The sequence below is a fragment of the Lycorma delicatula genome, chromosome 2, assembly GCF_047948215.1.
Source record: "Lycorma delicatula isolate Av1 chromosome 2, ASM4794821v1, whole genome shotgun sequence".
In the NCBI taxonomy this organism is placed as follows: Eukaryota; Metazoa; Arthropoda; class Insecta; order Hemiptera; family Fulgoridae; genus Lycorma; species Lycorma delicatula.
In genome coordinates, this window is record NC_134456.1 from 93,781,858 (window position 1) to 93,795,661 (window position 13,804).

At 29.0% G+C, this 13,804-nt stretch overlaps 1 protein-coding gene across 3 annotated transcripts in view; it reads left to right on the forward strand.

The window, feature by feature from the left end:
- Nucleotides 1-13,804, forward strand: part of LOC142319004 (uncharacterized) — a 267,597-nt gene that overhangs the window by 187,773 nt on the left and 66,020 nt on the right. For all 3 annotated transcript variants that reach the window (XM_075355789.1, XM_075355790.1, XM_075355791.1), the window contains 4 exons: nucleotides 82-200; nucleotides 2,559-2,697; nucleotides 3,595-5,837; nucleotides 10,136-10,282. In XM_075355789.1, the coding sequence (XP_075211904.1) occupies nucleotides 82-200; nucleotides 2,559-2,697; nucleotides 3,595-5,837; nucleotides 10,136-10,282 (2,648 nt within the window). The remainder of the gene's footprint in view (nucleotides 1-81; nucleotides 201-2,558; nucleotides 2,698-3,594; nucleotides 5,838-10,135; nucleotides 10,283-13,804) is intronic.

Sequence of the window (13,804 nt, forward strand, 5' to 3'; positions counted from 1 at the left end):
CTGTTTTATGGTCATATTCTAAGTAAATGTTTTTAATTTTCTGATATAAGTTTTAAGATTTTTGTGATTGATTTTTTCCAGATAATAAACCACAAAGAAATGATAAACTTATTCAAACATTAGAAGATGTATCCAGCAGTTACAGTTCAGCGGAGTTGGCAAGAATGGAGCGAGAATCTTCTCAGCTCCGTGAAGAAAGGGTATGACTAATTATTTACTTGTTTAGTTCTTAATACTTTTTTCCTATAGCATCTTTAGCTGTCATGAAAGTCACTGGAAGATTGTTCATATTGAGTGAATGTAGGAAATACCTTAAAGAGAAATCTTGAACTATTAAAAGACGTAAACTTAAGCATAGTACAGTTTTATAATACCCAGTTTTAATCTGTACCCACTTGCAGTGTTAACTTTTACAATCAAAACCCTTTTTTTCAACATATTGCTTATGAGATATAAGTAAGTTGCTAAATATTGTTGCAGCAGTGCTAAAAACACAATTTTATGCCCATGTACTGAGTCATCTGATATGCTAGGAATGGATTGACATCATATGTTCATATTCAGTGAATGTAGGAAATACCTTAAAGAGAAATCTTGAACTATTAAAAGACGTAAACTTAAGCATAGTACAGTTTTATAATACCCAGTTTTAATCTGTACCCACTTGCAGTGTTAACTTTTACAATCAAAACCCTTTTTTTCAACATATTGCTTATGAGATATAAGTAAGTTGCTAAATATTGTTGCAGCAGTGCTAAAAACACAATTTTATGCGCATGTACTGAGTCATCTGATATGCTAGGAATGGATTGACATCATATTTATTCATATTTATTTATATTTCTGTATTCTTAGTGTATAATTATAGTGTTTAAGAAAATTGAAACAATTGCTGCGCTTAAAATTTGGTCTGCAATCTTGTTTCTTAAATCCAAAGAACATTAAACCAGTTGTAATTCACTATCTGATTTGCTAAGATATGGAAAGAGCAATGAAATTCTCTGGTATAAGAAATATATGTGGGATTTTTTAATGATGTGTGCAATAACATGCACAATGATAAACAGTGTGGATGCCAATCTTTGATTACTGCAAATTTAGTCAGCCCAGTTAATGACAAGATTAAAGATAACAGATGATTCATCATTACATCTCTTTCCATGTACTTCATAGAAATTTCATTTTAATAAATTTCATTTTAAGACATTGATGTTGCCCTTTTTTTGGGATTCCTTGTCCATATTTTTTAATATATTTTTAAACGTTTGTTTGGTTGCTAATAACAAATTTCTTCCATTTTTAATGCCATACAATTTTTTAACAAATATTTATAAATCAACTAAAAAAATTATTATTGAAACTTATAACATTAAGCAAACTAAGAAAAGACCCTTTCTGCTGTCAATGTATGCACAGAAAAATAAACATTATGGAATAGTAATCTTGAACCTTTTTTTTTTTTGGAAATGTGATGTTAATCTATATGCACCATAGGTCTTTTCAGTTTATCTTTGCTGAAATTATTGTTCTGATTTTTTTATTTAGAATAACCAATTTTTTTTCTACGTTCATTTGAATTATACAAGTTTAGAAAATAGATCATTCTCCTTCTCCTCTCAATAAGCTTTGGCAAAAGGAGAAATTTACAGGTACTGCATTTTATTTCTTAAAATTAATCACTATTAACCCATCACGGGCGGCGATGTTTTATGGATGTGGGCGGAAGGATCTTCAAAAAAGAAGTTAATGCAAAATTTATTTAAAATAACTTAAAACAACATATAACTTATGTTTTTGCTGAATTCTGCCACTAATCTTGTTAAGGAACACTAATTAATTATCTTGCGAGACAAAGCTTATACGAGAACGGCACAAGTCTCATTCAGCGCACTACAATTTGCAAACTATAGGTCATGATTTTGGTTGTTTTACATGTAAAAGACACTGAATAATAATAGTAACATTGATGGTAATATAATAACAATTGCAATTTTGAAAAAAGTGTATCTATGCAGAGAATAATATAATATGGTTTTGTTATAATTATAATAAATATTTTTATTCAATCCTTCTGAATTTTTGTCTAAAAATTTTTATTGAAATAAAACGAAAATGAATTGATTGAATTCACTGAAAATGAAGTTTTGAAAGGAACAGTTTGTAAACAAATTACTAAAAAAAGAGTGAAAAACATGAAAAAAATAATACATATGTCTTGTTTGTTACACACACATGGTCATTGAACTCACCTGGTAATGAAGTAAAATGGTTCCCAATCACATTGTATCTGGAATTCCACCTCCAAATGATTGAAAGAACAAATGCCATCTCTTGGAATTTATATGTAACTATGTGAAGACAAATAGCTGGTCAAATTCAGAGACTCATTTATATGGGTTTCTGTCTTCCAGCATAAGTACAGGTAATCCTCCTGTGGGTATATGCTTGGTTAAGTGTTTATTGATAGTGACTTGAATTGTGAGCTAGTTCTGCTTTTCTTATCTACTAATGGCTTTGATGTCATGGTTATGTAGTATCTAACTTCTTTCTTGTTTCAGGTTCAGTTAAGGTCTGAATTAACATCAATGATTAGGGTTGTGCAGGATTTAGAATCGCAAGTCAGAGTCAGTCAGGATGAAAATGCCAATCTTTCAACTGGGTTGGAGGAACTTGATATACAACATCAAGAAGCTATAGGTAGAAATAATTCACTTATTATTATAATTTAATAATATAATTATTATAATTTTACATATTATGATTGCTGTATAATAATTTATTCCTTTATAAGATTGCACATTGTACACGAGGAAGGTTGCTTTTATTTTTGTTAATTTTTGTAATATATTACTAGTATTTTTCCTCTCCTTTTTCTCATTTGTAGACTTATTGTGCAGAGGTAAATTAAATCTAGATGAAAAGATTAATGCTTTGCTTAAATTGAGAATTGAATTTTAAGCATGTAAGTTTGTTAGGCTCTATCATATGAACTATAAAAAAGCTTTTATTACTGATTGATTTATATTATAAATTTCCAAAATGTCTAAGATTGATGTAAATTGATTTTTTCTTAATCATTAGGTTTTTATTTCTTAGTTATATAATTTTTTGAAAACGTGGATAGGGATCATTTGTTGTATACATTTTTGTAGAGCAGAGTGAGATAACTGGAAAAGAAAATTATGTGTTTAACTGGTTTAATTTAACTAGTTTAATTACAAATATGGATGTAATTTGTGAAAATTTATTTTATTTTTGAAATTATACTCTTCTTATCTGCTTTCATATAATTTCTGCCAAACTAATAGAAAAATTTTACTTCATATTTTGGGTAATATTTTATTATTACTAATGTTATACTTGTTATATATTTTTTTAATATGAAGTAACAAATAATTAAACTGAAGTAATTAAAGGTGAATAATTAGGTGCCTATTTTTTAAATTAATACTTCAGATTCATAATTCTACTGATTATTTAAAATTTTATGGATTAAATTATGTATGTAACATAAATTTTATTTGGTTATTGCAAGGTACCTTCAGTATGGCGCTAAACTGACAAATTTATCCTTTTTTTTATGGTTAATTTCAGAGCAAATGCTTGCAGCAAAGGAAGAGATCCAAAAACGTTATGAGCAGCTATCAGTGGAGTTTGAAGAACTTAAAAACAAATATGAAGAATTAAAAATTGTAAACGAGACATTAAATAAAGAAAAAACTGAAGAAAAACATCTAGAAATTGAAACAGAAATTAAAATGAATTATGAGAAATTATTATTGACTGAAATCCAGAATTTAGTGCCTTTTAGTATACCACTTGATTACTATGAAAATAATGAATCTATGAATTCAGTGTTAGGAGTTATATCGGCAGTAGTAAAGATGTTTAACAATTTTCTGAATGAAAAAGAAACTAGTGATGCTCAAGTTAAAAAATTAAAATATAAGCTGCAAGAAGTAGAAGATGAATTGGATGCAGTAGAGCATGAGAACATGCGTCTTCAAGCTTCAGTAGAACAGTTGACTAAACAGTGCAATACTTTACAGCCAATACCGGAAAATAATAAAGAATTAGAAGCCTTGGATGAAAAGAATAATATTTTAGAAAAAGAAGTAAATGTTTTACGGGAAGTTAGATCAAATCTAGAAGTTGAACTTGATGGTGCAAGAAATACAATTTTTGATTTAACTCAACGCTTACAAGCAAATGAAGCGATGATTAAAAATCAAGATAACTTGCAAAATGAATTGGCCATGCTTCAAGTGAATGAGCAGTCATTGAGAAATGAATTGAACGCTTTAATAAAAGTTAAAGATTCAATTGAAAAAGAAAATTCTGATTTAAAAGAAATGAAAATTAAAGATGAAGAATTACAGAAAAAATTAGATGAACTTCAGGACAAATGTCGCAAAGATATTGAAAAAGAAACTTTAAAAAATAGTGATGTATTACAGGAGCTTGAAATTTCAAAAGAAGAGACAAAACAGTTGAGAAAGGAAATATTATCTTTAAATGAATTATATCAAGAGAAAGAAATGAGATTAAACGAATTAGATTTAATTTATAACAGTACATGCAAAAAACTTTCTTCATTAGAATCTAAGTGTCTGGAATTGGATGAAATAATTGTTTCTTTAAAGATTGAAAATGAATCAAAGGAGCGTAAGATGTGTGAGTTAATTTTAGAAAAATCGACTTCTGATAAGAATTTAGAACAATTAAAAGAAATTTATGAAAGTGTCGATTATAACATAAAGGATTTAAAGAATAAATGTTCTATTAAAGATGAAGATATCAATAAACTTAAAATGCAGTTGGAAGAAGTCAGTGAAAAGTATGCAGCAAGCAGTAAAAACTTGAGTGAAATGTCAAATAAAAATGATAGTTTAAAATCAGCTATTATGAATGTAGATGAAGAATTAAAAAAGAAGATTGATGAAATTTACAGTTTAAATATAATTATTAAAAATTTTGAAGAAGAAAAGTTTCCTCAGTTAGAAAAAATTAATACAGAGAAAACTCTTGAGTGTAATGTTTGGCAGTTGAAGTGCTCAGAATTAAAAAATGTTATTGCTGAGTTAGAACAGACTCTGAAAGCTGCAGAAAAAGAAAACTCTCAAATAGCAGAGATCAGTACTGAACAAGTTTTTCTGGAAAAAAAGTGTTCAGAATTAGAGAACACTATTAAGGATGTCACAGATAAATTAAATCATTCTGAACATGAAAAAAAATCTGCATTACAGAAAATTAATTCAGAGAAAAATGCAGAACTTGACATCTGGAAAAAAAGATCTGTTGAGTTAGAAACGACTATTTTAAATTTAGAGGAAACCTTAAAAACTTTAGAACAGGAAAAATGTTCAGCTTTAGAACAATTTACTTTTGAAAAAAAAGAAGAATGTGATAAATTATATCAGAAGTGTTCAGAATTGGAAAAAACTATTTCTGATCTTGTTAATGAACAAGAGTCATTTAAAAAAGAAAAGATTTCATTAACAGATAAATTAAATGATGTAATATCAGAGTTAAATGATAAAAGTAACTGTCTGCAAAAGATAACTGATCAGTTAAAAAGAATGGAAAACACGAAAGATGAAATTGAAAAGGAGTGTCTGAAATTAAAGCAAGAGTTAACAGTTATCCAAACAGAAGGTGAAAATTTTGAAAAAAGTAAAGAAAAGCATGAAATGGCTTTAGATAGTATCACAAAATTGTCTCAAGCAATAGCTGATCGTGAAAAAGAGAATGAAGAACTGAAACTTTCATGTGATAACTTAAATCAGCAATTGACACAACTTCTGGATGAACGCAATCAACTCATAAAAAGTTTACAGGTATCTTTTTTCATTCTTTTCTTTTTATTTAATGGTTTATTAACATTATTCAAAATAAGTAAGTTGACAGATTTTGGTGTATACAGTTGAAATCCTCAATTTTAGTTATATATTTAGTAAAGCAGATGTTTGTTGAATGTAATAGAAAGATCAGTTTTTACCCTAAATAAGCATCTGCTTATTATATGGACTACAAATTTGTATTTTTGGAGATAAGGCCCAACTTTACCAGATGGGCACTTCATCAGCCTGTTATCAGATGGGCACTTGATCATTGTACTAACACTGGACAGTAAACAAGAATCGCTACATCAGTCACCAAGACTACCCACTGCTAGATCATTCCAAGGATGTATTGATTCTACAGGTCCCAATCTCCTAAGTCCTAAATCTCTTAATTTTTCTTATGGATGAAAAATTCAGATTCATTGAGGTAAATAAAGTTGATGATATACCTTGAATAAGCCACCTGTGTACATTATTTATATGTATATAGAAAGTGACGCACCTGTTTTATTTTTGAGTTAAATCAAGGGTATTTGAAAAAGTGTTTTGGATAAAGTTGTAAATTATACGGGTTTTTTGCTTTATGATAGAAAACAATTTTCTGCTGAACCCTATAGCCTTGAAATGGAGAAAAAAATTGACAAAATATTTTTAAAATTGTATGTATTTCAGTTTTGTTGCTGTAAATTATTTCATATAATTCAAAATAAAGAAAATGTTTGAAAATTAATTTTGATTTACACATTTTAAAATTCTATAGTTTATTATTATTAACTTTCTTTTGATGATCAGAATTTAAAGTATAAGTGTTTCATTCAAATTACTTCCATGGTTCTTGCATTTATTTATTCAAACTTAAATGTATTCTTTCTTAATTCATTCATTAAATAAAAGCACACATGGTAATTGTACATCTTTTTGTATAAAAAAAATTTACTGCAACTTAATAGAAGATAGAAAAAGTACTAAGTAAGCAAGTTATATTTAGGGAAAGATAATTGTATTGCAAAACAATTTTAAATATTAAGATGTATCTTCTTCAACTTATCTTTTAACAGACTGTTATTAAATCCAATCACTTGTTGAGATCTCTTAATTTAGAAACCCTGTAGTCAAACCTCATTACGCAGAGGTTTCGACAAGACTACAAGATTTCTCCTGCGTGAGGCTGATCTTATGGTCAATCTTTTAAAGGATAAACATAAAATATTTATTATACACATTTTTGAAAGTTTATACTGTGTTTGAAAGTTTTATATAGAAAAATTAAGATAATATTTCTATTCGATGAACAAATCATCTTGATAGTTGATTTGTAAGTAGCTCTTATTAATTATATTCTCAATGTGCATCCAAACCTTACCTATTATCAGTATAATTTTCTAGATGCTACATATATTGTAGCAACTTAAACAATTATTATTTAGTGTATAATTAAAATTTATTGAATTTGTTTGCCAAGTATGTGACATCTCAGTATTTACATACATTAAATCTGTTTGATTACCTCTGAATATAAATTACCTTAGAATAATTCAGACCTTAGTTAAAAATAAATAAAGTTGTCAAGAAACACACATAATCTGATCTATCTCCATCATTGGTTTCAACCAATCTCTTTTAACATTTTCCTACAGATTTAATAAATGTATTTAAGGCTAAAGCTTGATTAATGTTATAATGTGCGGAATCCACATTTTTTCAAGAGATTTGTTCTACTCTTATTGTATTGATTTGCTGGCGTGAATTTAAGATTGACAAAGCTTCTGAAGGCTGTTCAAAACTTTACCTTATACATAGTGTTCCATATAAAACGCAACCCAACCTTATATTGGTAGATATTGAAATAATAAAAAGGCACGTGTAAATATAAATGTAATTTTTATTATTACCATCCATTACCTTACATTTACAGAGTAAATGTTGGAAGTGGCCGCCAGCTTCTTGAATACAAGCTTCAATTCTTTTTACAGCGTTTCTTGTAACTTTTTCAAAGTTTGTGGCTGGATATTTAATACAGCTTGTTCAATATTGACTTTCAGTTGTTCAAGTGTTCGTGATTTGTTGCTGTAGGCTTTTTCTTTGAGGTAACTCCATAGAAAAAAATCCGCCGCAGTCAAATCTGGAGATCTTTGTGGCAACAAGACTCGACCGATAACACGATTACCAAAGAATTCCTCAACAAAATCAGAAGTTGAACCTGCGTAGTGCGATGTTGCATCGTCATGTTGTAGCCAGCAGTGTCTGTCTTCCTCTTCCAAGAGTGCAATGAACTGAAATAAAATATCCTGATATCATTCTGCATTAATGGTGTACTCGAAAAAAATAGGACTGATTATTTTCTTCCGCGATATCACACACCACACGCCCAACTTCAGCGGGTGTAATTGTTTTTCGTGAAAAAACATGGGGATTTTCAGCACTCCAAATTCTACTGTTTTGGCTGTTTACGTAGCCTTCCAAATGAAACCGTGCTTCATCTTTGAAAAATAACGAATCCGTAACATTAATTCCCTCACGCAGAAATCAATAGAATCATTGACAATATTGTAGCCGTTTTTCTTTGTCGGGCTCAAGAAGTGTATGAACAGTTTGAATGCAACAAGTTTGTAATTGTAATTGTTTGGCCGCCTGATGAACAGTTGATTTAGACAAATAAATTTCAGCAGACAAACGTCTGATCGATTTATTTGGCGAGGTGAGTAATCGGTCTTTGATTTCAGTGACTGTATCTGTATTCAACACTGACGCATATCTTTTATGTTCCTTGTTATTAACAGTACCAGTCTCTCTAAATTTTGCAACTAACCTTAATACTGATGTTTTGTTAGGAGCTGGTTTATCTGGGTACTTATGGCGAAACAAATCTTGCACTGCAACCACTGATTTCGTACTGAAGTATGACTCAACAATGAAAACACCTTCATCTAGCGAAAACACCATCTTGTCTCTAGCAATACACTGAACGTTATGATTGCATTATTGTTACTATCGGTAGTTTTCTACTGTGTCGCCGCGATGTTCAGATGTTGGACGAGTCCATTTCAGTAATGAGTAGGGGAGTAAGCTTGACTTTTGAAATTTCATGGATGAGTGATTGATGGGTTGCGTTTTATATGGGACACTCTGTATAAAGTGAACTGCATCTTGGTTCCTTGTAGTTTTTGACAAACACAGTGATGTAATTAAAACATATAAAATACTTAACCAGCAATACCCCCTTTTTACCCTTTTTTGTCCATTCTGAAAACCTCCAAAGTCAATGTTATTCTAAGAAACATGAAAGTGTGCCATTTAGGAGTGAATGCAAACATAATTTGTGTGTATGTGTGTGTGTGTGTGATGTTATGGAACTAATTTTCAGAAAATGTTATTTGTGCTCTATCAGTTAATTTATTTAAAGTCTGTTAAGTCAAAATTTTGTGAAAATTTGTACTATCTATATTGATTTAGCATTAGATTAGTATAAATCAAATTGTAACTTATATTGACTAAAGTACATTAAATTTTTAATAACTGATTTTTTTTTGTATACACTTTTTTTATTTATTTATTTAGCTTTTTTCCTTTAGGCTAACAAGCACTGAACTCGCTTCAGCTAATATAATAATATCCAAGCAGTTTGACACATATAGATTGAATCTTCCTATCTATTTTGTTTTGTTTGCATACATTAAGCGAGCTGTGCTAATTATGTATTCCAAATAATTTTTGAACAGAGGAATGAGCAAAACACTTGACTGCTGATGAGATACTCCTAACAAGAAGAAATAATAGCATACCAAAAGTAGATAAAAATTACTAGTTACTCTCAGTCAGACAAGATTCTAATAATGTTGGAAACCATCCCTGTGGATTAAGATTGTTAAGAATAACATTTAAACTCTTAAAAATTTCAATATTCAGACAGTTAAGTTTTTTTAATTAACCTAGAAGATAAAAGTTTGGTGACTGTTGTATACAATATTTCCCTTTCAAATTTTATTGATTATACATAAATTGTTTACTTCCCTTACTGTGTGGTGGTGATGTGTGTAATGTGTTGTTTCTTACAAAAAAAGGGGTTAAAAAATCTATTCCTTTACACTACTATCCCAGTTTTGGTGTATCTGAAGTCGAAGTTGCACTTTGTCCAGTTTACGTATGTCTTGTGTCAGGTCATCTAAAATTGTTTCAACAACCTAATTTTTTTAATAAGCTCACTCATAATATTTATTATAAGAGTATAATGTTTTTATGGGCAGCATTGTACAGTTATTTATTTTCTGCAAATTATCTGTTTTTAAATACAGGCCAAACATCTGGAGGGTTTAGAGTACCATAATGAAATTCAGCGCCTGAATAAATTGTTAAGTGAAGAACTTACTAAAACAGCAAAATTAACAAGTGATATTGCATTAATGAATAAAAATTCTTTAGATCTTCATAAAAAAATTGAGGTAAGACATATAATACAATATATTTTTCATGTTGATTTTCTGAAAAATTCATTTATTTAATAAAAATAAGTTTTGTTCAAGTTTATTACATTGAAATATTTTCGTACCAATTTTATTTATTATTTTTGTTTAATTATTTAAATATATATTACTTAAGTTTTTCTAGCATGGCATCTTTGGCAAAATACATTTATTATATATAATATAAACTGCTTATCGATGTATTATTTGTTTCCCACAAGCGCTTTCGGCTATTCTGCCACCTTCAGGAGGGATTATAATTTATGATTGAAATATACAAAAGTATAAAACTCACATATTTAAATTATACACATAACAATTGACCATCATTTTGTAAAAGTCTTTAAGTCAAAGTAACTACATCCGTACTGTAATATCACAATTGTTATGAACTAAGTAGATTGTGGAATCAGTTTAGCCAGCTTAATTATTATTTGCTTTCATAAAATATCATCGTTGAATTTAATTTGTTCATTTATTAATTTATGATTATAGTATATATGGAGATTTCGAGATTAAAAGTATTATAATTATTACAGTAATACAATACTTCCATGAATTTTTTTGGATCATAATTATGTTTAGTTTCCAGAATATTTTTAGCAAAGTTTGAATGGTTTTTATATTTCCGTATTATACAGTTAATGCTCTTTAGTTCTAATTAAAAATGATCGATTGGTCATACCAGTATTTCGTATTTCACAAACTTCACATTTTAAACTGTATACACCCTGTCCATTCAAAAATTATATTTATTACCATTTATTAGGGTTTTAGTTGGATCTCTATCACTAATATAATTTATGATATTATTATTAGTTGCACACAAAGTCTGTAAATAAAGTAATGAGACAAGTTTTTTTTTTGGCAGCCAAAATGGCAACACTGTAAAGTTACATATATTTTTTTTAATTTGGATATAATTTATCTACTAAATTATCATTATATCTTATTTAATTTGGCAAATGGCAAATTTACAGAGCAATTAAACATCTTAAACGTGATACTGTAAAATTATATAACAAATTAAATAATATTAAATACATTGCCACTTCAAATTGTAAGAGAAAAAATAAAACTAAAATGTAATAACTTGGGAAATGATTATGTAAAAATGAAATATGATGTAAACTATAGAGAATTTAATAAAATATATAAATCATTTAATTTAAAAACAGCATATACAACTAATAATAAAATCATAAATTATATTAGTGATAGAGATCCAACTAAAACCCTAATAAATGGTAATAAATATAATTTGAATTGATGGACATATATTGTTTAAAATGTGAAACTTGTGAATTATGATATATTGGTATGACCATGATAATTTTTAATCGGAACTAAAAAGCATATTTGTATAACAAAGAAATATAAAGACCGTTTAAATTTTGCTGAACGTATTTTGGAAACTAAACATTATCATGACTGAAATAAATTCATAGAAGTATTGGATTACTCTAATAATTATTATAATACTTTTAATCTTGAAAAATTCCATATATACAATAATCATAATTTAATAAATGAACAAATTAAATTTGATAATGGTATTTTTTATACAGTTTGATTTTTTAGTCCTGTTACCCAATTATGTCTGATAATTTTTTTCTAAGAAAGGAAAATTTTGTTTTGCGACACAAAGTTTGTAGCGCTACTCAACCAGTATAGATACGGCAGTGTGAGTTGATTCTTCTTGAGCTGTATAAACTTTTGTGCCGTTCCGTTCGTGTTACAAACAGAATGTCTTTTACCATAGAACAACGAGTTTTCATTCTTGAACAATATTTTGCAACGAAATCGTACGCGAGTGTAAAAGAATCATTTCAAATTAAATTTGTTGGTGTTCCTCCGCCAGAAAAAATGTCAATTTCTAGGCTAGCAAACCAATTTTGAGAGACAGGTAGTGTTTGCGACAGAAAACAGAAAATATAGCGGTCGACCAATTCGCTTGACAGATGACATTTTAGAGAATGTGTAAACAAGATTGCTCAATTCTCCACGGTAAGGTTTACGAAAGTTTTCCACGCAAGTCGGTTTGTCATATTAGAGTGTTCAGAAAGCTGCTAAAAAATTGAAATTGTATCCGTATCGCATACGATTAGTCCAAGAGCTTCAGCCTCCAGATTTAAACACGAGATTACAATATTGCCGTCCATTTAGGTCTCTCGTAAACGATGACGGAATCAAATTTTTAAACACAGTGTTCTTTAGTGATGAATCTTGGATTCATTTTGATGGTTATGTGAACAGTTAAAACTGTCGAATTTGGGCGTTTGAAAATCTTAACGCTTTATAAGACAAATCTTTGCATCCTGAAAAAATTGGTGTGTGGTGTGCGATATCTCGTCATCGTATAGTCGGACTCATATTCTTCGAACAGACAGTAAGTGGTGAAGAATACAGGAATATTGTGTGCCAATTTGTGTCCCCCCTGGAACCTCAAGAACGGTATTGCTGGTTTCAGCAAGACGGCGCTACATGCCACACGTCTCGAGAAACCATGGATTTTCTTCAAGAGTTCTTTGATGATCGAATAATAAGCAAGGGCTTATGGCCTTTAAGGTCCTTAGACCTCGCATCTCTTGACTACTTTTTGTGGGGCTATATTAAGTCTGAGGCCCTCAAAAACTAATAATATATTGGTAAGCAAATTATATTATATATAATAAATTATTACTTATTTTGAACTGGATATTGTGTTTAGCAAGATGATGTAGCTAATCATATGAGTGAAAAATAGTCTGTGGAAAATAGCTCCGCCATAACAGACATTTTTTAATTCTTTTAAATGTGGTGGACAGATTAAGGGTTAGAAAATATTTCATCAGTGGCTGGGAATAATGAAAAAAAAAACTCTCATTACTGTCTGGGTGATTTTCTTAGAAATTATTTTTTAAATTAAAGAGTATTATTTGAAAATTTTTAATAGAAGTTTCATGGAAATGTATCTGAGAGTAATAAATTGAAAAATGAGAAAATGTTTCAGCTGGGAGGAGATGTATTCTTCTCAACAAATATAACCAGAGGGGTTCAGTTCCAATTAGGATTTTGCAAAGATAACTTTCATAAACTAAAACTAAGTCACAGATTGGCAGTTTGCTGTAATATTTTCATTAATTAAATTTTTTTAAATTAATCATTTTTTGACTGGCTGTACACAAAACTATACATACAAATTTATTACAGTACTGACTAAAATAATAAAGAAGTGAGAACAGGGTGATGAGACCATATGTTGCTTATTACTTCTAGATAAAATCAAGGTCATTGTAATTGGGCAGTCTCTTTTAAAAGTACACTAAATTTTAGATACTTAATACTTAAGTTAAATTTAAGTTAGATACTTAAATTTTAAGTTTCTTAATTTTAGATACACTCATAAGTATACTCTTTTACCTACTTACCAGAGCATAAGTAATTTAAGGCTGACCATAAGAAGAATATCCAGCCAAGAAATTCACATGTCAGCTGATTTTAAAACATTGAAATATATCT